General features: G+C 37.5%; 1 protein-coding gene across 1 annotated transcript; it reads left to right on the top strand.

Annotated features, from left to right (window-relative positions):
• Positions 1-22,442: 22,442 nt before the first annotated feature.
• On the top strand, positions 22,443-23,687 carry LOC132281728 (arogenate dehydratase 3-like). Its single transcript, XM_059783403.1, has 2 exons — positions 22,443-22,559; positions 23,068-23,687. The coding sequence occupies exons 1-2, from the start codon at positions 22,443-22,445 to the stop codon at positions 23,503-23,505; spliced, it is 555 nt and encodes a 184-aa protein (XP_059639386.1). The 3' UTR covers positions 23,506-23,687.
• The last annotated feature ends 1,976 nt before the right edge of the window (positions 23,688-25,663 follow it).

Genomic DNA, 25,663 nt, shown 5'->3' with positions numbered 1-25,663 from the left:
AAAAAAACTAACCTGACAAGGCGATGGAATGAAGAACGTAGGAGTGCAGCTAGGGCGAATGTAACTCTTGCAGAATCTTGTACGACGGAGTAATAATGAAAGTCCTCGAACCGTCTCTGAAGCAAAGTAAAAAACCGGTTTCAATTCCCTCTTTAATGGGAGCCGTCACTCAATTAAAAATGAAATTTGGGGCAAAGTGTGGAGGGAAAAAAAACTCCCTCCAATAAGAAGCGTACACATCATCACTACACATATTTACATTCCAAGGACATATAAGGCCCCGTCATGCTCAAACCCAAATTGAGTGTATTTTTAGCCCAAGACCATTGTTATTTGTCTTCCAACCTCCATCAAGGCCGAATCAAGAGGTCATCAGCCCAACTTGTTAATATTTAACATCCGGTCCGTTACTCAAGCCTAGCCGGATCAAAGTATGTTCAGCCTAGTTATTCAAGAATGCACAAGTCCTACCAGTTGAAGGATTTACCGTAGAAGGAAAATTTTGAGATAGGAAGTTCTGTACAAGGCAAGTTCTATATATGGAAAATTAGACAATGGAAAGAACTCTATTAGTAAAGAATGTTTATATAGAAAGAATTGGAGGACAAGCAAGGCGAGTCCTACCATAATTTTACAATCTTTTGTATATAAATAGAGGCTTAGACCTCCAATAAAGGGATCAAGTAATTCTACGCTTCGACATATATTGTTCTTGTTTATTTTTACTATTGATTGAGTGAATTGTTTTATTTTTCTTAATCATTATTGGTTGAGCGAAATTTTGCACCTACACTCATCTTTCTCAATAAATTGTCATTTCTTGTAAATTAATTTTATTATCTTTTCTCTTCTCTAAATATTAATTATACCATTTACTTTAATTTTATTATTAATATCAATTTATCATAAAAATGGAAAAAAAATAAATAGATCAGTAACTACCATTTTCTAAAATATTAACTTATTATTAGAACTTTATTATTTATAATAAAACTTAATATACTCAATTTAAATTTTTTTACCGTAAAAAATACATTCTTTTTCATAAAATATATTCATGAAAAATTAATAAATTACTTAAATAAAAATTACCTCATTTTTTATGCAATATATTCATGAAAACTTAAGAAATTACTTAAATTATTTTAAAATTTTCTACTTAAGATTTTTTTTTTAAACAATTGATTTCAAAAATTAAAGGTAAATTTAAGCAAATTTAATGAAAAATATGTCATCAAATTAGTATGATTTTTTTCATAATTTATTTCAATAAAAAAATATATTAAATATAATTCAATAAGAAAGGGTATTATGGTCTTTTAATGAAAAATAGTTTAGGCATTAGGGCAATTTGTAATAAAATGTGATAGTTCAGAAATTTTATGCATAAAATATACTTGAAGAAAGTTATTTGCAAATTCGAACATAGTTTATGAGAGTATTTTTTATACTTTACACGATTCTAATTTCAAAGCATTGGATTTCTAAATGAATCCTGGTCATGAGTCCTTAAAATAAATATATAAGGCTAGTTTAGCAACTATTTATGTTTCACGATTTTTTAGTTTATATGAAGGAGAAACAATGCTTTTATTCTACTATGGTTTATTACGAAACAAAAATATGTTTCGTAACTAAATTTGTTTCACAATATTTCAAATATATATATTTACATGGAAAAGATGTTTGGATGATTGTTAAAAATTAAATAATTAACAAAAGAAACTCTCTACAGTTGTTTAGTTATAGTAGTAACATCAATTTTTTTTCTTCTTGAAACAGATGCGATATTGTGCCAAATATTATGAGACACTCTTTCATCATTTATTTTGTTAAAAGAGAGAACTCTTTATTGTATATTGATGTGTATGAGATATGTATACAAGAGGGATTTATATAGAAGGGGTTATGTGTGATAAACAAGTAAACCCTATGTGTATATAGTAACAATATATATAATAATCTTAAACAAGGTTGGAACCATATATATGGTAATCCTATATAAGGTTATAATATATTTTAGGGTTAATTGTTTGTCCTAATTACAGGGACCACCTGTAATACCCCTAATTTTACAAAGGATAGTCCTAGAATTTCATTAATTATTTAATTGCAATTTTTAATGGTTAATTGTTTAATTGCTTAATTTGTTTGAATTACTTGTTATTTGAAGGATGTGTCAGTTTACTTGATTATTTGTGTGATTGTTTTTATTTGCATTTCATTGTTTAAGTTAATTAATTAATTAATTGTTCTGTTTTAATTAGTTGTCTCAATTGTTTTAATTTAATTATTTTAATTGAGTTAATTTTGTGGGATTTAATGCTTTAATTGTTTTAAATTAATTGTGTTTAATGACTGGATTTAGTTACATGGATTTAGTTTTTAACGTGACTGTTATATAGCTTTTCATAGACAGCCGTCATTGTTTATCACCTAGGTTTACCTATGGGCTGAGTTATATATGGATTAGGGTTTAATATCTAAACCTATATATGTGTATATTACGTTGGTTTAGGGTTAGAAACAAAACCCTTTTCACCCTATTAACTTATACCGTGAAACAGAGAGAAACATAAAGGTATTATAGAGAGTGAGAGAACGAGGAGTGAAACTTTGGAGCGTACTGAGATAAGAGGAGGAAGGAGAAGTTGCTCGTAGAAGAAATCAAGGGCAACAGAGGTGGAACTGCAGTGACGTTAACGGAGCATTCAGAAACTGTGGTTTAGAGTTTCAAATCTGAAACTCAAAGGCAAGTTCTATCTTTCTCTTTCCCTTTAATCTGTGTTCTGTGCATGTCTAGCTAGACTCCAGGAGTTTAATTAATACTAAAATGAAATAATTGTGCATGCTAAGTCGGAATTAAACAGAGAGTTTCATGTTTGTATACGTTTATACGTGATTTATTTATTTTAGATCTTTATGCATGAACTATAGTATAAGTTTAAATCTTTGCATGAAAAAAACACCTAAAATAACTTAGAATGGACGTATGGGGCTTAGGTTGAAGCTTAGAGGCCTTAACAATAGAGTTTTAGGGTTTACAGAGGCTAAACAAACGGAGAACAGATGGAGAAGACGAGTCAGCACGAACTCAGCCGACTGAGTTGGGGACTCAGCCGACTGAGTTGGCAATCCAGCCGGCTTAGTTGGACAGCGACATGGATTTTAGTTTTTAATGTCCATATTTGTTTTAAAACCTATTTTAATTAAATCTAATGAGTTAAATGGACTATGGAAGGTTCTAGAATGTATAATACACCTCTTAGGCCTAAGGAATTGGACAATATGGATTTGAGAATAATTTCTATAAATTATTGAGGGGTTGTTTAAATGAATCCAGTGGCAAAGGATGAGGAATTTGCTTGTTACAGACTTATGAATACTATTAGAAAGTATGTTGATGCTAATAGGTTAAAGCATGTATTAATACAAGGTTAAACGATAAACCTGTAAGTGGAAAATTGGATAATGAATTGAAGTTCTTTACTGTGGTTCTAAAACGGTTTGGATGCTTTGCATGATTTAAAATTGTTAATCATGTCTCCCTATGTTATAAGCATATAGTTATTTATCTGCAAAAAAATAAGTATGCTTAGATGGAAGTTAATTGATGTTTTAAATTTACTTTACATTGCATCAATTATGGTACTGTTTGGAGGAGTTATATGCGTAGTCCTACTTTATAAATTTGAAGGACTGGAATAAGATTTCTAAGTCTTATATTGGATGTATAATTTGATCATACACATGTTTGACTATATGTATGCTTATTCTGGAGTATGATTGATGAGTATTTATTCTTATTTTATCAATTATACGGACTTGTATTATCTGGAGGATTGTATACACCGGTATGGGACGGTGGTATACTAGGTATGGACTAGTTCAAACACTGTGTTCTACCTAACCTGGATTGAGTCATGGATTAACCCTAAATGTTAAGTCCATCTCATATTTGTATCATGTCAATAAAACAATTGAATGACCTACTTGGTTTCAGGATGGATTGACTATCATATATTAAACTACTACACAGGTGGTTGATATTTTGTATTAGGAGTACGGATTTTATATATTTATGATATGGTGCCATGGTATGAGCGTAAGTCTCACGACCATGATTAGGGCGCGTATATCGCCTAGGATGGATAACTGGACAGTAGTTGTTGTTCCCTGGTAGGTCTAGGTACACATGACCACATTATGTGCGATTTGTATGGTATCTCTACTCAAGCTGAGACAGACTTACTAACTAGTAAGCGTCCTATAGTGTGTACTACATATACATATATGGACTACTCTAGATATTGTTGAGTCTATTTAGGATGTATCTGCGTATCGGATTACTGTATGGATCGTAGTAGAATAGGATTTGCATGTGGGCCTTACCCACTCTCTTATTTTTCAGGTGTTCGTCAGTTCCAGAGTTAGAGCTTGGACGTGCGGCGCAGATACAGATATTCATTCCTCCAACTACGTAGGAATCTTTTCTATGTTTAGCTTTAGATTCTTTCTCAGTATTTTATTTACTTTCAGTTTGGGATTTTTATTAGGGGTTCACTAGAGATGGATTCCCGAGTTATTAAATTATTGGAGGGTTCTATTTTAAGGAAGTTTTGGATTGTTGGATCTTAAGTATTCAAATTTTTAAGGATTATGTTTTAGTATTCTTTTCAGCTTTTAAACTTTTATTTCTTAAATTCCTTTTGTATTCTGTGTTCGTTATTATATATTAATTGTTTGATATCCCTCGAGTTTGGGTCTAGGCCTGATCAACCCGTGTCTCGGATCCGAGGGGTATCACACCACCCTTACTGTTTCAGAAATTGCGCGGACTTCCCCTAAAAATAAAAATAATCTACACGGACCTCCCTTATGTGTGACGGACCTTTAAATACACTAACGGAACTGTCAAAATTACTGAAATACCCTCTCTTTGACATCTAAAATTACTAAACTACCCCTCTAAGTTATTGGGTAGGCATGACAACAACTTGTCATCTTCTCCAAAAGTGCAAGTCGCAGAATCCATCACTAACCTTCATTCAAGGATTTACTTTCTCTCTCTAACTTACCCAAATCCTCTCTCATACAAACTGCAACATCTGAAACAAATAATCAAGAGGCCAACTCATCTGATTGCATAGATTGCAGTGAGAGCATATATATTCAGCTATGTTTGATTCCGGCCCAAATCCTCTTCCTCTACACTTTTCGGCGTAATCCGACAATATATTGCAGATTTGATATGGCAAAATTCTGACAATAATATAAACTGCAAATTAGAAAGATTCCTAAATCATGTTATTAGTTTCAATCATTTCCCACTGATTTCGATTCGGTCTCAGGAGAGTTTAGTTCCCACCTGCAAAAACTTAATTGTAATCATGAAAAACTTCTTGGGAGAATGAATATTTAAAATTTAAAAAATTAATTAAATTTGTTTCATATATTCTAGTGGTGGCAAATGAAACATAATTAAAAAGCAAAGACATAACTCTCATCTACTATTTCTTTTATATTAGTTAAATACAATCATCTCTTCTAGAAGGAGGAAGGACCATAACTAAAAATATTATTCAATATTACTAGTCTCATTATTCAAAACACACACCTACACACACAATCATTGAGCTAAAAGTCCTATTCCCCTTCTCGCAGCCAGACCCATCTTCCACCACCTTCTTCCTCTGATCCACCCACTCTCTCACTATCAATCCTCTCTCTCTAACTCTCTCTTCGAGCCCATTTCCTAGTTTTTCCTCTTTTTTCTTCATAACCCACACAAAATTCACCATTGATTTCTCTAATCTAACTGCAATTTCATGTAATTGTGCTTCTGATATCTCTGTTTGAGAGCCAAACTCCACGTAAAGAACAGAGCTCCCCTGTTCTTGTTTTTCTGCCGGAAGACTCGGCGCCTCCGCCGGAGATCGGTGTTGACTCAGCGAGTTTCGAGTCGGACTCGGCTGCGAAGTTGAAATCGTTGATGCTGTGTATTAAATTCCCAAATATTGTCATCGATGTTTATTAAAGAAACCCTAATCTATCTGATTTTCTGATCTGCCTCCGTAAAGATCAGATACGCGTCTATAATCTCTATTATATATATATTAAGTGTGTGTGTGTGTGTATATATATATATATATATATATATATATATATATATCTTTTAAATATAATATGAAATTATATAGAGAAGGGTATTTTAGGGATTTTAGAAAAAATAGTACATGATGTCATTAATTTTCGTCGTTGACCGTAACGGAAGGGATGTCCATGTAGGATATTTTCAAAAGTAGGGGAGGTCCGCGTAAATTTCGAAACAATAAGGGTGGTCCCTGTAATTAGGGCAAACTATAGGAGAGGTCTATGTAAATTACCCTATATTCTACAATATATATGGTAATTCTAAACAAGGTTAGAATATATTATACAATATATATGGTAATCCTGAATGAGGTTAGAATCATATATATGGTAATCCTATATAAGGTTAGAATATATTCTAACAGGCCACCTTAAAATCAAGGTGGATTGAATGAAACCATCTTGAGTTTGGAAATAAGATCTTGAAAGCGGCATGACGGAAGCGATTTGGTGAAAATATTAGCGATCTGATCATGTGAAGTGATGGACCACAATTGTAAGGTCTTCTGAAGAAGATGACGACTTGGCAACTGATGACATGGCACATTGATGCGACAGTGTTCACGTGGTAGGATGGTATAACCTGACACATGGCGCGACGTAGATCTGACGCGGCAATGTTGACATGGCCTAACACATGGCGCAACGTGGATCTGACACCGTGATACTGACCTAACCTAACACTTGACGTGACATCGATCTAGCACAGTAATGCTGACGTGGTCTGGCACGTGGCGCTATGTAGATCTGACACGCCGATGCTGACGTGACTAAGCACATGGCGCGACGTGGATCTGATGCGGCGATGCTAACGTGGCCTAGCACGTGGCACGGCGTGGATCTGACGCGGCAATGTTGACGTGGCACGACGTGGATCTGACGTGGCGGTGCTGACCTGGCCTGGCTCGTAGCGCAGCGTGGATCTGACGCGCTTGGGCGCGTGGCGGCTGAATCAAACGCATTGTGGCGCATGTAAGTTGTATGATGACCACTAATGGCACGTGATGGCACGGTGAAGGAGTTGATCCAACACGTTGAGGTGCGGGATTACCACTGGTGCGCCTGAAAGTGCATATAAGAGTGGGATTACCACTTGAGGCGCATGGTGGCGCGGTTTATAGTACGGAAGTGTGTTGGTTGACTGTCGCCACCGAGGATGGGGCTAATGGTGCTATCCCCGGCAGTGACTACGATAAATTGGTAGATTGTTTACCAGAAATCGAAATGCTTTGATACCATGACATAAATATAAGAGATAGAGCAATTGTATATTGTATTGATGTTGATGTTGAAAATTATTTTCTGTTGTGGTATTGAGGACACGTGGACAGTGATGAATGAGATGAAGAGAGTATTGGATAAGATAATAACTTGAGAGTGCATAAGGTCTAGGGTTTCTATCTCTATGCGTGGTCACTTGTGGGGTTTGCATATGGTCTAGAGTTTCTATCTCTATGTGTAGTCGCCTGTAGATAAACAAAAAGTCTTCATCATCGGTACAGTTCCGATCTATACAATTCCGCGCAGCACACTACTTCTTCATTTCTCTCCCTTTTTAATTTTATGGGGAAGAAATCAAAAGAGTATGGTAAGAGAAAGCTCTCCAGTTATGGGAGTGCTTCTGATTCTGAGACGGTTGAAGATTTAATCGGCTCTCGAATAAAGGAATACGATGAAAAGCGAAAAAATGATACAGAGTCTTCATGGCGTTACGAGGCTTGGAGGCCTCTAATAATCCATTATAGTCAGTGTCATTGGATTGACTCCGATTTATCCGACGATGACGTTATATTTCCCGATTATATGTGCTAGTGATTATTTTGATCAAGCGTCCATAATAAAACCTAAAATCTGTTTGAAATAGTTGAGAGAGGGTCGCAAGGCCTTGGAAAATTTCAAGTTCCATGCCCCTCAGGAGCAAGAGGAAAAAGAAAAGAGAGGGGAAGATTAACAACTGACGGGCAATGACATGGCACTATAGTTGGCACTGCTGCTGACTGTGTCTGACATGGCAACTGACGTGGCAGGTGACGTGGCATTACTGTTAGCACCGCTATTGATATGTCTTGGAGGCTAATTGAGCAACTGATGACGTGATAAAATAACGCGATAGTGCTGACATGGCAGGATGATGTGGCCTGACACGTGGCGCGGCGTGGAGGATGTTATGGCAGTCTTTGATCAATTCAGTAAGAGTTTAATGCTTGTTTGTTTGTTTTTTTTTTTTTTTGTTAAATATACGAGGTGTTTTCCAGCTGTTTTTGGAGTTGTCAAGATGATTTAAGTATGATCTTTCGCCTAGTATGCTCAAAATTGTGAAAGAACTTACAGAAACTCAAATTTGAATCCCTAAAAGGGTGTATTCTTGATGAAATTATTGGAAGCCATCAGAAGAAGAAAAAAATAAATAAAATCAAGTAAACAGAAAACTTGGCTCTAATACCATGTTGAATATAAAAGAGAGAACTTTGTATATTGTATTGATGTAGATGTGATGATATATTGGAGGGGTTATGTCTAATGAACAAGTAAACCCTATATGTATATGGTAACTAAATATATTCTAATCCTACACAAGGTTAGAATCCTATATAAGGTTGGAATATAGAATCATATATAAAGTTATAATATATTATACAATATAGTAATAATATATTCTACAATATTGTAATATCCCTAATTTTAAAAGGATAGTCTCGGTATTTTAATTATGGTTTTATTGTATTTGTGTTTAATTAAATGATTATTTGTTAAATTGTTTAATTGTTTTGTTATGTCTTTTATTTAATTGCTCTATTATGTATTAATTACATTTTTGTTTAATTGTTGGTTTAATTGAATTAATTGTATTGTTATTTTCATTAGTGTATGCTTATGTGGAAAAATATATTTAATTATTTATTTGTTTTAAATTAAGTGGTTTGTTTAATTAAATTTATTTCAATTGTTTCAATTGTTTATTAGGGTTTTGTTCTCGTTAAGGTCACGTTTTAATAGAGCCGCCTTAGACATATAAGGAACTGTTTGTTTTCCATCTCTATAATTAAATTAGAATTAGGGTTGTTATTTATTAAGCCTATAAATAAAACAGTAGGGGTCTGCCAAGGGTTTTGTTAAGAACCCTATTCACGTACTAGAGGTAGAGAGAAATAGAGAGTAGCTTGAGAGGAAAGCAAAGAGGACCAAGGAGGTTGATTATGGAGTAGAGCTGGAGTAGTAGGAGGTTTAACGGTATTCAGTATTGCCGGAAACTAAGAGACAACGCCGAGATTTCATAACTGAAATTACATGCAAGTTCTTTTCTTTCTCTCTCCCGTTGGCCTGTGTTCTGTGCACCTAGATAGGCTCTAGGTTTTAATAGATCATTAACTAAATTGTGCATGTTTATTATTATGTTAAATTGAATATCTGTATGCATTGAATTAATTCAGTTACGGTTCTTGCAAGTTTTGTTATGGTGTTCGATTTCTTAAGCATGTTTAATCGGTACGTGTTCTAAGGTTTTTAATAATGCAAACTGGTTTAAATAATGGACTGGGATGATACTGGACACACTTAGGACTCTTAAGATCAGTTTTAGAAACCAACAGAATGGTAGGAATAGGCCGGAGACGAAGCAGAAGGTCGGAAACGGAACAGGAAGTGACAAAACTCTCAAAGAGGGAGAGAGCCGACTCCAGGAGGTTGGGAGCCGGCTCCCCCTTTCATAGAGTCGGCTCCAAGGGCTAATGAGCCGGCTCCATGGTGCTTAGAGCCTACTCTGTTGGTTAGAGAGCAGGCTCCCTTGTTTGGCTTTGTTTGACGTGTTTCTGGAACAGTTTTGGCACAGTTTTGGATGTGTTTGGGATTTTGAATTGTTTTAAGGACTAAACTGAGAATTTTAAAAGTAATTTCAATGGATTTTAAACTCTCTAATTGCATAATTTGATCCATAGAGCAAATAGAATAAACAGTCTAAAAATAAGCAACTTTGCATGCTTAAACGGATACGAATGATTAAATTGTTTAATCTAGTTTTAACAATTTAACGAATTGTAGTATGGACTTTAAACATTTTATTATGCTATATTAGGACCCAATATGCATAAATTATTTCTATATGCTAATGGTTTTCACAGGGTGGAAGTTTTAAGCAATGTCGCACACTGTTAACGGATATAACGTATTTAGTTGTTTAAACTTATTTTAGCAACTTAGATGACTGAAGTATGACTTCTAAATTTATTTTGGAGGCATAATAGGGTTTTATACATATTAGACTTTATTATATTTCTCTTGGTTTTTAATTGAAGAATTATTAAAATATATTCTGTCAATTACATGAGATTACGTGTTGGATCATAATTATTGAATTCTTATATTAAATTCTGTCAATTATATGGAATTATGTATTGGATTATAATTGCTGAATTCTTATATTAAATTCTGTCAATTATCTGGATTTGTGTGTTGGACTATAATTGCTGAATTAGTTGTAATACCCCTAATTTTTAAAAAGATATTCCTGGTATTTAATGGTATTTAATTTATTATTTAAGTGCATTTTATTTGATTATGTGTCATTATTTTTTATTAGGTGCTTAATTGTTTTCTTTTGTGGTGATTTAATTTATTTAAATGATATTTATTTTTAGTTATTTGATTTGGAATTACTTGTTAGTGTTTAATTATTTAATTGGCATTAATGGTTTAAGTGTAATTGGTTTAGTTATTTGATTGGAATTACTTGTTAGTGTTTTAATTATTTAATTGGCATTAATGACTTAAGTGTAATTGGTTTAATTATTTTATGTGTGTCTTATTTTATGTGTGTCTTATTTGGTTTAATTGGGTTTACTAATTATTATTTTGTTCAATTAGATTATTTGTTAAGTATTTAATGGTGAATAGGGTAATTAGGTAAATACATCTAACTAGGGTTTTAATTACAGTATAAATTAGGGTTTTATATTATAGCCGTCGTAGGTTTCTACGTTAATTGGATGGGCCGGTTAGGATTGTGAGTTGGACTTAAATGAACCTAGGGTTTAGGAAAACTCTATAAGTATAAGGTAGACGTCTATGTAGGGTTTTTTTAAACAAAGCACACGTTTTGTGGAAGTGTAGAAGGAAAAACGCAGTTTTTCACATTCTGCCAAGGTTTGATCAAAGCTCCGATCCTACTTCGTCCGTGGTCCGATCGAGCTGAATTTTGGAGGAAAGGTTCACGACTCAGTGATGCACAATCTAAACGGTGGAGATCAGAGTTTGACCTCAGGAATAGTGATTCGTACTCATGAACAGTAACCGGGTTGCACAGGTTTTTTTTCCATTCTGCCCAGATTTCATAAAACATCCAATTCCGCTTCGTCCGTGGCCCGATCGAGCTAACATTTGGAGGATAGGTTCATGACTCAGTGTCGCACAATCTGAACGGTGGAGATCAGATTTTGAGTTCGGGAATAGTGTTTTGTACCCGTGAACAGTAACCGGGTTTTGGAACTCGCCGGGATTTTTTAAGAAGACGACGTTGAAACTTTGAACAAAAGTTTCTGAGGCAAGATTCTATCCTTACTCTTTCCCTTAGTCTTCATACTCTTTGCACTCTTAAATGATTCCAGGATTAATGAAGATTAAACCAAACTAAAATGATATCTGTTTTGCTATGAAACTGGTAGTTACAGTAGTGTTGTATGCTTGTTCAACCTAGACTAAGCATGTTTGTGGATGCATTGTGGTTCTGTGGTTCACGTTTTTCCTTACCACTGCTAGTATAAATTATTGGAAGGATGGGTCTAGATGATAGCTATCTTGACTTCTGTCATAGCTATTGTTGGAACTTAAATACTAGGAGGATTTGAGTTTAACACTAGATCGGTTTTGTGGAACACTATAATTTGAGCATGTCTACATACATACTGTGAATATTGTTTTGATGCTTACATTATCACAGTTAGTATCAACTGTGGAGGTTAGAATTTTGTGATACATACCCTACATATCTGTATGTCATTTGTAAGGTGTTAAATGGAAGTTTTAATTAATTCTGTCTTTATATCAGACTAAAGGGAACAACTTAAATTGGGCATGTATATGTTGTTGTTGTGACCCTGTTTATCAATGCTTATTTTGTCACTGCTAACATTGAATGTTGGATGTTGGAATTTAGTTGATATATACTTGATTTATTGGTATTATTGACTACTGGAGGATTGGAAAGTAGGCACCGGTATGGGACGGTGGCATACTAAGGATGGATTTGGTTTTTAAATCAATACCATTACCCACCTACTTGGAATAAGAATGGGATTAACTAAAAGTTAAGTCCCGTGGATTTGTATTGTCATGGCAACTACTTGTTGAGCGGCAATACCAGGGATTTTGGATGGATTTTATATATGTACTGTTATGGTGCCTCGGTATGAGCTTGAGCCTCAGGACCGATGGCTAGGGAGCGTATATGCATTGGGATGTGTAGCTGGCTACGATGGTTGGAGGTGTACTCTGTTTAGGTATAGGTACATATGCCCACTTCGTGTGCGTTTTAGCATGTTACCTCTATTCAGGTTGAGACCGGCCTGTAGTCTAGTGAGAGTCCTTTAGTGTGACTATATATATATTTACGGACTATTAGCTATTGTTGAATTGTTTAGGATGTACATGCGTATCGGGCCTCTGTTTGGATTGTAGTAGTATAGAACTTGCGCGTGGGCCTGACCCACTTCTATTTTTCAGGTACACGACAGTTCCAAGCTTAGACGTGTTCGTGCTGAGCAGAGGTCTCTATTCACTCTTCCGACGATGTAGGGCTCTCTCTATAGTTTTATTTCTGGACGTTTATTACATTTGTTCTATCTTCCGTTTAGATGTTTAATAGAGGTCCACTAGAGATGGATTCCCAAGTTGTAAACTGATGGAGTTTTGGAGTTTGGGTTTTATGGATTTTAATAATTATAATATTTTGCGGATTCTATTTTTAGTTCCTTCCAGCTTTAATTTCATTTCTTAATTTATTTTGTATTCCGTGTTCATTATAAAATATTAATTGTTTGATATTCCCTCGGGTTTGGGCCTGGGCCTGATCAACCCGTGTCTCGAATCCGAGGGGTATCACAGTTGGTATCAGAGCACTCCAGGTTCAAGTGTCTCTAGGATGTTTCGTATTAAGTCTTCTGCGTAGCGTTTTCTCTTGAATAGAGCTTAAGTTAGGATTCATTGTATTCCTTATGGTTCGTGTAGAAAGGGTACTGATGTCTGTCCTTTCGTGTTAACAGATGGTTAACGCTGAAATGGACAGAACATGCAAGGAACTAGGAAGGAAAAGAGAACGGCACGTAGGCAACAATATCTCCTACGGCGTCAGCAAATGGAGATAGAGCAGCAAAGGCTTGGGTTTCAAGATGACGTGGATCAGTTTCAGGAGGAACAGGAGAATGTTCAACAGACTCTGGACCAGGTCAGAGATCCAGAGATTCCTCCTCACCTCAATGACCTCGTTGCTCGGGCTATAGAGGCTTGGGTAACAGCTGCACTTCGGAATCAGATTCAGGTACAGCCGGCACCTGTACCAGCACCAGTGGTTCAGATGGATTCTTGGGGAAAGGCTAGGAGCTCTTTCACAAAGGGGAGTCCACCTGTGTTCTCAGGCTCAACCGATGCGATAGCAGCTCACCAGTGGAAACAGGACATTGAGCATCATCTCCGTTTGGTTCAGTGCACGGAGGTTCAGAAGCAGATGCTTGCTACTTTTAAGCTAGTTGGGGATGCACTACAGTGGTGGGAGTCAGTTACCACCTCAGAGGAGAGGATGACATTGTCTTATGATGAGTTCAGTGCTCTCTTTGATGAGAAATATTTTCCTTATGCAGTCAGGGCAGCTATGAAGACCGAGTTTCTAAGTCTGCAGCAGGTAAACATGACAGTGGCGGAGTATGAGCAGCAGTTCACACGCTTGTCTCTCTTTGCACCGGAGGAGGTGGATACAGAGGAGAAGAAGCGCAACAGTTTTGTCAAGGGACTGATGTGGTCTATCAAGAGAGCTATTACAGGTAGTCCAGCCTATACTACCTATGTTCAGGTGGTAGACGCCGCTCTACAACAGTATCAGTTGACTATGGACATCAGACAGGCTCGTGGTGAGAAGCGGGGAGATAAAGACTCTACTAATCAGTCAGCTGAAAAGGGGAATGGCAATGGTCACCGGCAGAATGACAAAGGCAAGTTCCAAGGACAACAGCCTTGGAAGAAACACAAAGGTGGTTCAGATGCTCACCGAAATGGGGCACTTATTCAGAGGCAGCAGAATGGGGGACCACAGGCAGGACAGGGTCAGCTACAGGCTAACCGACAGAGGAGGCCATTTGGTACTTTCCAGGGCAGTTGTTACACTTGTGGAGAGTATGGTCATACCACCAGGCAGTGTCCTAAAGTAGGACAAGGACAGGGACAGAGACAGTATGTGCAGCAGGGACAGAGGGCGCCAGTGCCTCTACCAGCTCCACAGGTTCCACGGATTCAGGGACAGACACATCTGGCTTTACCGGCACCGCCGCAGACTCAGGGACAGGCACCACAGCAGTTGCACTATGGCAGGGTGTATAACCCCATGCCACAGGATGTTCAGGCACCTCAGACTATTGAGGGTAAGTTTCTTATTCATGGTTTGCATGGACGTGTTTTATTTGATACGGGTGCTACACACTCATTTGTAGTTAGGACTTTTGTTGCTTTGTCTGGGATGAGGACGAGGGTATGCACTAGACCTCAGGGTATTTCTACACCATTGGGTGATACAGCTATTATACATAAGAGTGATGGGCCTGTGACACTAGATATTGGCAGACTCAGATTTCTAGCCAATCTATTGGTCCTGGACATGCACACTTATGATGTGATACTTGGGATGGATTGGTTGTCTCACTACCATGCCCAAGTTGTTTGTTTTGATAGATCTATTATTTTTACCATACCTGGTCAGGAAATGTATGTAGTAGCTATGCCACGTTCTAAAGGGGGCGGTAGCACCTATTTGTTCCATGTGGAGGAAGAAAATGAGGAGGGGATTACTGTGTCATTGGATAACATACCGATTGTACAGGATTTCCCGGATGTATTTCAGGAGATTCCATGGTTGCCACCTAGTCGCGAGATCGATTTTGTGATAGACTTAGCTCCAGGCACTGCGCCTATTGCTAGGGCACCCTATAGGATGGCACCGGTAGAGATGAGAGAGCTGAGGGATCAGATTCAACAGTTACTCAGCCAGGGTTTTATTCGTAGGAGTACATCACCTTGGGGAGCACCGGTTTTGTTTGTAAAGAAGAATGATGGTTCGCTTCGTCTGTGTATAGATTACAGGGAGTTGAACAAGGTTACGATTCGTAACAAGTATCCTTTTACCCAGGATTGATGACTTGTTTGATCAGTTAAGGGGAGCCACATATTTCTCCAAGATTGATCTGCGTTCTGGGTATCATCAGCTGAGGGTCAGGGAGCAAGATGTTCCTAAGACAACATTTCTCACGCGATATGGTTCTTATGAGTTTCGAGTTATGCCATTTGGGACGACTAATGCACCTGCAGTATTCATGGACTTAATGAATAGAGTCTTCCGGGCTTATTTGGATCAGTTTGTTATTGTCTTTATTGATGACATCTTGATCTATTCTAGGTCGGAGGACGATCATGCTAGATATCTTCGCATAATCTTGCAGACGCTTCGTAAGCACCAGTTATATGCCAAGTTCGAGAAGTGTGAATTTTGGCAGCGGGAGGTGAAATTTATGGGTCACGTGGTGTCAGAAAAGGGGATAGCAGTGGATCCGGCCATGGTTTCAGTGGTGGTTGAGTAGGGACAGCCTACATCACCTACTGAGATTCGGAGTTTTCTCGGTCTGGCAGGATATTATAGGAGATTCATCCAGGGGTTCTCCAAGATAGCAGGACCACTCACTCATCTGACCAAGAAGGGTGTACAGTTCGTATGGGATGAACACTGTCAGCGAGCTTTTGATGAGCTGAAAAGGAAGCTGACTTCTGCACCGGTTCTGGCTACTCCGCAGAGCGGGATAGAGTATCTTGTTTACACAGATGCTTCGTTGCAGGGTCTTGAATGTGTATTGATGCAGGAGGAGTGACCGATTTGTTATGGATCTCGGAAACTTAAGCCTCATGAGCTTACTTATCCAACACATGATTTGGAGTTGGCAGCAGTGGTATTTGCCTTGCATATTTGGAGGCATTATCTGTTGGGTGAGTCCTTCAGATTATTCAGTGATCACAAGAGTCTGCAGTACTTGTTCACTCAGCGGGAGCTAAATATGAGACAACGCAGATGGTTGGAGTTTGTAAAAGACTATCATTTTTCGATACAGTACCATCTAGGGAAAACGAATGTAGTGGCGGATGCACTCAGTCGCCGACCTGTTGGTAGTCTTTCTGCTCTATTCACTACTGAGTGGAATGCTTTAAAGAGTGTGGATGAGTTATCGGATGCTTTTATGGTTTGCATGGTGGTTACACCTTCCATCATTCGCAAGGTTTTACAAGCACAACTCACCGATCAGCAGTGTGTCGAGAAGGTCGCAGAGATAGCTTCCGGAGAGGTTCCATTCCACTATGTTGGGGCTGATGGAGGTTTAAGGTACAAGGGACGGTTAGTGGTACCTTCTGCTGATAATTTGAGGAAGGTTGTGATGACTGAGACTCATCACTCTAAGTTCTCTGTTCATCCAGGAGGCGATAAGATGTATCAAGATATGAAGCGGCAGTTTTGGTGGGCAGGTATGAAGAGGGACATTGTTCTTTTTGTTTCTCAATGTAGTACTTGTCAGATGGTTAAGATTGATCATCAGAGGCCGCCAGGAGCTCTACAGCCACTACCAATTTCGGAGTGGAAATGGGAGAGCATATCTATGGATTTTGTGGAAGGGTTGCCAAATTCTTTCAAGGGGCATAATTCCATATGGGTCATTGTGGATAGGTTGACCAAGTCAGCTCATTTCTTGTCTATTTGTACTGGCTACACTTCAGAGCAGTTGGCGAGGCTTTACATTTCAAAGATTGTGAAGCTACATGGCATTCCATTGTCTATTATATCGGACAGGGATTCGAGCTTTGTATCTGGATTTTGGAAGAGTTTTCAGCAGACTTTAGGTACGGAGTTACACCTTAGTACTGCTTATCATCCTCAGACTGACGGACAGACTAAGAAGGTGAATCAGATTATAGAAGATATGCTTCGGTCGTGTGTTCTGGATTTCAAGGGCCACTGGGAGGAATATTTGCCACTTGTGGAGTTTGCTTATAACAATAGTTTCCAGAAGACTATTGGTATGGCACCATTTGAGGCATTGTACGGTCGACCATGTCGGTCACCTGTTTGTTGGATAGAGGTTGGAGAGAATCGATTCTTAGGTCCTGAGTTCATCAAGGATACCTCTGAAAAGATTGCTCTTATTCGAGATCGCATGCGTACTGCCCAAAGTAGGCAGAAGAGCTATGCTGATCGTCGTATTCGGGCTTTGGAGTTTCAGGTTGGGGATCAGGTTCTACTCAAAGTGTCTCCTATGAAGGGTGTTATGCGCTTTGGGAAGAAAAGGAAGTTGTCACCACGATTTGTTGGTCCATTCATGATTACGGATCGCATTGGAGCTGTTGCTTATCGTTTGGCATTTCCGGATACGTTGGATCGCGTCCACAACGTGTTTCATGTTTCCATGTTGCGAAAATTTCTTCGAGATGAGGATCGGTATCAGCATATCGATGTTGGGGAGATTGCGTTACAGCCGGATGCAACTTATTTAGAGCTACCTTGTCGTATTGTCGACCGACGAGATCAGATTCTTCGTAATAAGGTTATTCCTTTGGTTCGTGTTCAATGGAGTCAACACAATGAGTCTGAGTTGTAATACCCCTAATTTTAAAAAAGGATATTCCTGGTATTTAATTTATTATTTAAGTGCATTTTATTTGATTATGTGTCATTATTTTTTATTAGGTGCTTAATTGTTTTCTTTTGTGGTGATTTAATTTATTTAAATGATATTTATTTTTAGTTATTTGATTTGGAATTACTTGTTAGTGTTTAATTATTTAATTGGCATTAATGGTTTAAGTGTAATTGGTTTAGTTATTTGATTGGAATTACTTGTTAGTGTTTTAATTATTTAATTGGCATTAATGACTTAAGTTTAATTGGTTTAATTATTCTGTGTGTGTCTTATTTTATGTGTGTCTTATTTGGTTTAATTGGGTTTACTAATTATTATTTTGTTCAATTAGATTATCTGTTAAGTATTTAATGGTGAATAGGGTAATTAGGTAAATACATCTAACTAGGGTTTTAATTACAGTATAAATTAGGGTTTTATATTATAGCCGTCGTAGGTTTCTACGTTAATTGAATGGGCCGGTTAGGATTGTGAGTTGGACTTAAATGAACCTAGGGTTTAGGAAAACTCTTTAAGTATAAGGTAGACATCTGTGTAGGGTTTTTTTTAAACAAAGCACACGTTTTGTGCAAGTGGAGAAGGAAAAACGCAGTTTTTCAAACGCAGTTTTTCCATTCTGCCCAGATTTCATCAAACATCCGATCCGCTTCGTCCGTGGTCCGATAGAGCTGAATTTTGGAGGAGAGGTTCACGACTCAGTGACGCACAATCTGAACGGTGAAGATCAGAGGTTGACCTCGGGAACAGTGATTCGTACTCATGAACAGTAACCAGGTCGCACAGGTTTTTTCCATTCCGCCCAGATTTCATCAAACATCAGCTGAATTTTAGAGGAGAGGTTCAAGACTCAGTGACGCACAATCTGAACGGTGGAGATTAGAGTTTGATCTCAGGAACAGTGATTCGTACTCATGAACAGTAATCGGGTCGCACAGGTTTTTTTTCCATTCTACCCAGATTTCATCAAACATCCAATCCCGCTTCGTCCGTGGCCCGATCGAGCTAAAATTTGGAGGATAGGTTCATGACTCAGTGTCGCACAATCTGAACGGTGGAGATCAGATTTTAAGTTCGGGAATAGTGTTTCGTACCTGTGAACAGTAACCGGGTTTTGGAACTCGCCGGGATTTTTTAAGAAGACGACGTTGAAACTTTGAACAAAAGTTTCTGAGGCAAGATTCTATCCTTACTCTTTCCCTTAGGCTTCATACTCTTTGCACTCTTAAATGATTCCAGGATTAATGAAGATTAAACCAAACTAAAATGATATCTGTTTTGCTATGAAACTGGTAGTTACAGTAGTGTTGTATGCTTGTTTAACCTAGACTAAGCATGTTTGTGGATGCATTGTGGTTCTGTGGTTCACGTTTTTCCTTACCACTGCTAGTATAAATTATTGGAAGGATGGGTCTAGATGATAGCTATCTTGATTTCTGTCATAGCTACTGTTGGAACTTAAATACTAGGAGGATTTGAGTTTAACACTAGATCGGTTTTGTGGAACACTATAATTTGAGCATGTCTACATACATACTGTGAATATTGTTTTAATGGTTACATTATCACAGTTAGTATCAACTGTGGAGGTTAGAATTTTGTGATACATACCCTACATATCTGTATGTCATTTGTAAGGTGTTAAATGGAAGTTTTAATTAATTCTATCTTTATATCAGACTAAAGGGAACAACTTAAATTGGGCATGTATATGTTGTTGTTGTGACCCTGTTTATCAATGCTTATTTTATCACTGCTAACATTGAATGTTGGATGTTAGAATTTAGTTGATATATACTTGATTTATTGGTATTATTGACTACTGGAGGATTGGAAAGTAGGCACCGGTATGGGACGGTAGCATACTAAGGATGGATTTGGTTTTTAAATCAATACCATTACCCACCTACTTGGAATAAGAATAGGATTAACTAAAAGTTAAGTCCCGTGGATTTGTATTGTCATGGCAACTACTTGTTGAACGGCAATACCAGGGATTTTGGATGGATTTTATATATGTACTGTTATGGTGCCTCGGTATGAGCTTGAGCCTCAGGACCGATGGCTAGGGAGCGTATATGCATCGGGATGTGTAGCTGGCTACGATGGTTGGAGGTGTACCCTGTTTAGGTATAGGTACATATGCCCAGTACGTGTGCGTTTTAGCATGTTACCTCTATTCAGGTTGAGACCGGCCTGTAGTCTAGTGAGAGTCCTTTAGTGTGACTATATATATATTTACGGACTATTAGCTATTGTTGAATTGTTTAGGATGTACATGTGTATCGGGCCTCTGTTTGGATTATAGTAGTATAGAACTTGCGCGTGGGCCTGACCCACTTCTATTTTTCAGGTACACGACAGTTCCAGGCTTAGACGTGTTCGTGCTGAGCAGAGGTCTCTATTCACTCTTCCGACGATGTAGGGCTCTCTCTATAGTTTCATTTCTGGATGTTTATTACATTTGTTCTATCTTCCATTTAGATGTTTAATTGGGGTCCATTAGAGATGGATTCCCAAGTTGTAAACTGATGGAGTTTTGGAGTTTGGGTTTTATGGATTTTAATAATTATAATATTTTGCGGATTCTATTTTTAGTTCCTTCCAGCTTTAATTTCATTTTTTAATTTATTTTGTATTCCGTGTTCATTATAAAATATTAATTGTTTGATATTCCCTCGGGTTTGGGCCTGGGCCTGATCAACCCGTGTCTCGGATCCGAGGGGTATCACATTAGTACACTAAATTCTGTCAATTATATAGATGTTGTGGATCGTATACACCGGTATGGGACGGTGGCATACTAGGATGGTTTAGCTCAAAATGCTAAAACCTACCCTATTGGAATAAGGGAATGGATTGTAAAAATTGAATCCTACTTATATTTAGGTCAGATCAACTAAGTAAGTTAAGTGACCACCTGGATTAACTGTTGGTTGTAGTTAAGTCATATCAATTGAATAAGTTGAGTGACTAACTAGATTATGAATCGTATGTCAGATCAATGAACAATTGAGTGACATACTATGGTTTTGGACGGACTTTAGATATATGATTATGGTACCACGATATAAGCTTGAGTCTCATAGTCGATGGTTAGGGCGCGTATTTGCAATGGATGCGTAGCTGGCTATGATAGGTTGAGGTATACCCTGTTAGGTCTAGGTACTCATACCCACATTTGGGTGCGTTTTTGCATGTTGCTTTCTATTCAGACTGAGACCCCTTCGTGGTCCAGTGAATGTCCCTTAGTGTGGATATATATATATTTATGGACTAGATAGATATTGTGAGATATCTAGGATGTATCTGTGTATCGGGTCACTGTATGGATTGCAGTTAAATTAGAACTTATTCGTGGGCCTAACCCACTCTTATATTTTTCAGGTATTGGACGGTTCCAGTCTTAGGCTTGATCATGCTGAGCAGAGACTATCATTCACTCTACCGACGACGTAGGATTTCATTCCATGTTTTAGATTTAGTTTTATTTCCAGTTGTTTATTTCAATTGGGATATTGTTTAGGGGTCCACTAGATGGATTCCCGAGTTGTACTTTGAATGTTTTGGAGAGTTGGATTATGTAATGTTTAACTTTAGAGGATTTTATATTTAGTAATTCTTTCAGTTTCATTATTTAATTCTTAAATCTTTTTGTATTCTATGTTCGTTTTAAAATATTAATTGTTTGATATTCCCTCGAGTTTAGGCTTGGGCCTGATCAACCCGTGTCTCAGATCCGAGGGGTATCACAAATATATTTTAACAACCCCCCAAAATGAAGGTGGATTAAATATGATGTAGCGGTGCTGACGTGGCAAGATGGCGTAGCCTGACACATTGCGTGACGTGGATCTGACGCGGCGATGCTGACATGGCCTAACACGTGGTGCGGCGTAGATCTGACACAGCGATGCTGACGTGGTCTGACACGTGGCGCAGAGTGGATTTGACGCGGCGATGCTGATTTGGTGAAGATGGGTTTTTACCCATGATAAAGATGGAGGCATGATTAACAATTGACGTGGCAGGTGATGTGGCACTACTGCTGGCACCGCTGCTGACTGTGTCTAACATGACAACTAACGTAGCAGGTGACACACTACTGCTGACAACGCTATTGATGTGTCTTGGAGGCTAATTGGTCAACTGATGGCGTGGCACCTGTTGCCTTGGCAGTGCAGGTGTGGCATAATGACGCGGTGGTGCTGATATGGCAGGATGACGTGGCCTGACACGTGGCGCGATTTGGATCTAATGCGTGGTGGCGCGGTGACGGAGCTAATTCGACACGTTGAGGTACGGGATTACTGTTGGTGCACGTGAAAGCTTATTGAAGAGTGGGATTACCACTTGAGACGCATGGTGGCGCAGTTTGGAGTGCAAAAGAGTGAGTTAGTAAGCATGATTTACCGGTTGACTGCCGCCGCCGAGGATGGGGCTAATTGTGCCATCCCCGGCGGTGACTACGATAAACTGGTAGATTATTTACCAGAGATCGAAAGGCTTTGATATCATGTTAAATATAAAAGAAAGAACTATTTATTGTATATTGATATGTATGAGATATGTATGCAAGAGGGGTTTATATAGGAGGAGTTATGTGTGATAAATAAGTAAACCTTATATGTATATGGTAACTATACATATAGTAATCCTAAACAAGGTTAGAATCATATATATATAAGGTTAAAATATAGGGCTAAAATCTAAATACCCCTTTATTGTTTACAAAAACTATCTACCAACCCCCTCAAGTACGGAAACTATCATAAAACCCCTCGATGTTTTAAAAAGTCTATCATAATAACCCCTCTCGTTAATTTTCCGTCAAAAACTAACAGATCAGATCACATGATTGTCACGTGCATAATATTTCATTTGAATATGACCATACTACCCTTTTAACCACTTAATGACAAAACTGCCCCTACACTCTATGTTTTCCGGCACTCCATGTTTTCCAGCACTCTATGTTTATGTATAGTCCAGACTGTACAGACTCCAGATCCTGGCGGACGGGATCCAGGACGATTCCAGCAACGTAACTCGGTTCGTGATGCTTGCTCGAGAGTCGATCATACCACTGACTGACCGGCCGTTTAAGACGAGCATAGTGTTCGCGCACGAGAAGGGGACATCGGTGTTGTTTAAGGTGTTGTCGGCGTTCACTTTCAAGAATATAAGCTTGACGAAGATAGAGAGCCGACCTCACCGGAACCGTCTGATCAGGCTGGTCAACGACGCGAACGTTGGGACGGCGAAACACTTTGAGTACATGTTCTACGTCGACTTCGAAGCATCCATGGCGGAGGTTAGGGCACAGAACGCGCTGGCGGAGGTTCAGGAGTTCACGTCCTTCTTGAGAGTGTTGGGAAGTTATCCTTTGGACATGACGCCTTGGTGTCCATCCAGGGGAGATTAACAAAACACATGAGAAATTAAAATCAATTAAAATTCTCTTCTTTTTTTATTTTTATTTTTTTATTTTGGAATTATTAAAAATTCATGATGAAACAAGCAAAATTGTTAAGTAAATATATGCAGATGATGATGTATTTCATCACTTGTAAGAAGGTTCTGAATATCATTTTTTCCAGAATTATGTGTATATATAATTCCTATATACTAGTAATTACTATAATTATAGTAATTATATTTATAATTATAATTATAGTAATTACTATAATTATATTTAAATAGATATTAATATACTATTAAGGGCATTTTTGTCATTTTGTATGCATTTAACGGTTCTGTGATGGAATGGGGGCAATGTGATTGTTTATGTTATGTCAGGGGGTTTTTTAATACTCGAGGGGGTTAGTAGATAGTTTTGATAAACAAAAGGGGGGTTTTAAGATTTTAGCCCTAAAATATATTCTATAATATAATAAGAATATATTCTACAATATATTCTAACATATTTATATATATTTTAATTGATTTAAAAACTAAAATATTTGTACTTTAATGATTTTGTATTAATAATTTTGAATCAAAAATCAGCGCGACCCAGAATGACAAAGTTTACCTGCAAAACAATGAAGATTACATCACCTTAAATAGCATCGGTGCAGTGCCGGCTAAGGACCCTCTGACGATTCAGTTAGTGCTTGGAATCGTATAACAGAAAAATTAATTATCTATTCAATGTTCAGGAATTTTTTTCTCATACCTTGGTTAATGGTTTTCTATCGTATTTAAGAATGCCTCTAGATCCAGTTGTGTAGATGTCGATCAAGGAGATTTGGTATATCTTCCATAATCGGTCTCTCATATTTCTCGTCAACTGAATGATTATAATCTCCTCATTATCGTATATTGTTGTTATCCTCTTTTTCACGAAAAGTGAGTCAAATTGATTGGTCAAGGCGGCTGGTCAAACTTAGGGTTACTTTTTTCCCATCAATTGCCCTTTATTTCCTAGTTTGGAACGGGCTAAGAAATATAAAGAAATTTTTTATTTTATATAGTACGTTTATGAGGTGAATAGTATCTCGAGTCCTACTCTCTATAATATCCCTAGTTTTCAGAAGGATAGAAGTGGAAATTTAATTTAATTTAATTTTTCAGTGATTAATTGATTTAGTTATGTGACTAAGTTGTTTTTAAGTGATTAATTGTGTTTGCTTAATTGATTTAATTAATTGTGATTGCTTAATTGATTTAATTAATTTTTGTGTGTATTTAATTTACATGTTAATTGAGATTGTTTTAATTATATTATTTGAATTTATTTAATTGTTTTATTTAGTTAATGTAATGTTTATTTATTTTCTGTATGGTAACTTAGGGTTACAGTTATAATTTTTGGCTTATATTTCACGTATAGGTGAGCCGCCGTAGGTTAGAACTGAGATAGTTTCATGGGCCGATTAGGATGGGGATTAGGGCTTAGTCTCTGATTATTCGTGGACTAGGGTATTAATATACACCTATAAATATAAAGCAATACATGGTTTAGGGATTGGAGAACAGAATAAACGTACGTTCTGTAACCCACAAACAGAGCCCTAAATTGGTAGTGAAAACCAGAGAGATACAGAGAGAACCGGAGTAGGAGTTTCGGTGGTTCACAAAACAGAATCAAGGAGGGAAGTTTGGTGTGTGTTACTGGACTGCAGTAGCAGTAGCAAGGGTGGTTTAACATTCAGAGACGTGGAATTAGCTTTGCAAGTTTGAGTTTCAAAGGCAAGTTTCTGATCTTCTCTTTCCCAGGAATTTGTGTTCTATGCATGCTTAGTTGGACTCCAGGAATTAAACTAAGTGTTAATTACATTGTTTAAACATGTTAAATCAGTTTCTAACATCACTGGATTATTTTCCATTTCTCAGTTTTTACAAGTTTCAGTTTTATATGTTTATCGTTGCTTAAAACATTGATCTGTAATTAAATTCATAGATGTATAACTTTGCTTTGTGATCAATCTGGGAGGAGGATAGGACCTTAAAACATGTAATAGAACTAAATTGAAAGACTGAAAACCACCGGAGTCGGAGAGGACAACAGAAAACAGCCACGGCTCTTAGAAGTGAGAACAGGCTCCAAAAATAGAGGGAGCCTGCTCCCAAAACACAAG

Source organism: Cornus florida, unplaced genomic scaffold (assembly GCF_030987335.1).
Source record: "Cornus florida cultivar Cherokee Brave unplaced genomic scaffold, ASM3098733v1 CherokeeBrave_3.0.0_Hap2_Chr11, whole genome shotgun sequence".
In the NCBI taxonomy this organism is placed as follows: Eukaryota; Viridiplantae; Streptophyta; class Magnoliopsida; order Cornales; family Cornaceae; genus Cornus; species Cornus florida.
This window is presented reverse-complemented; position numbering and strand designations above follow the sequence as displayed.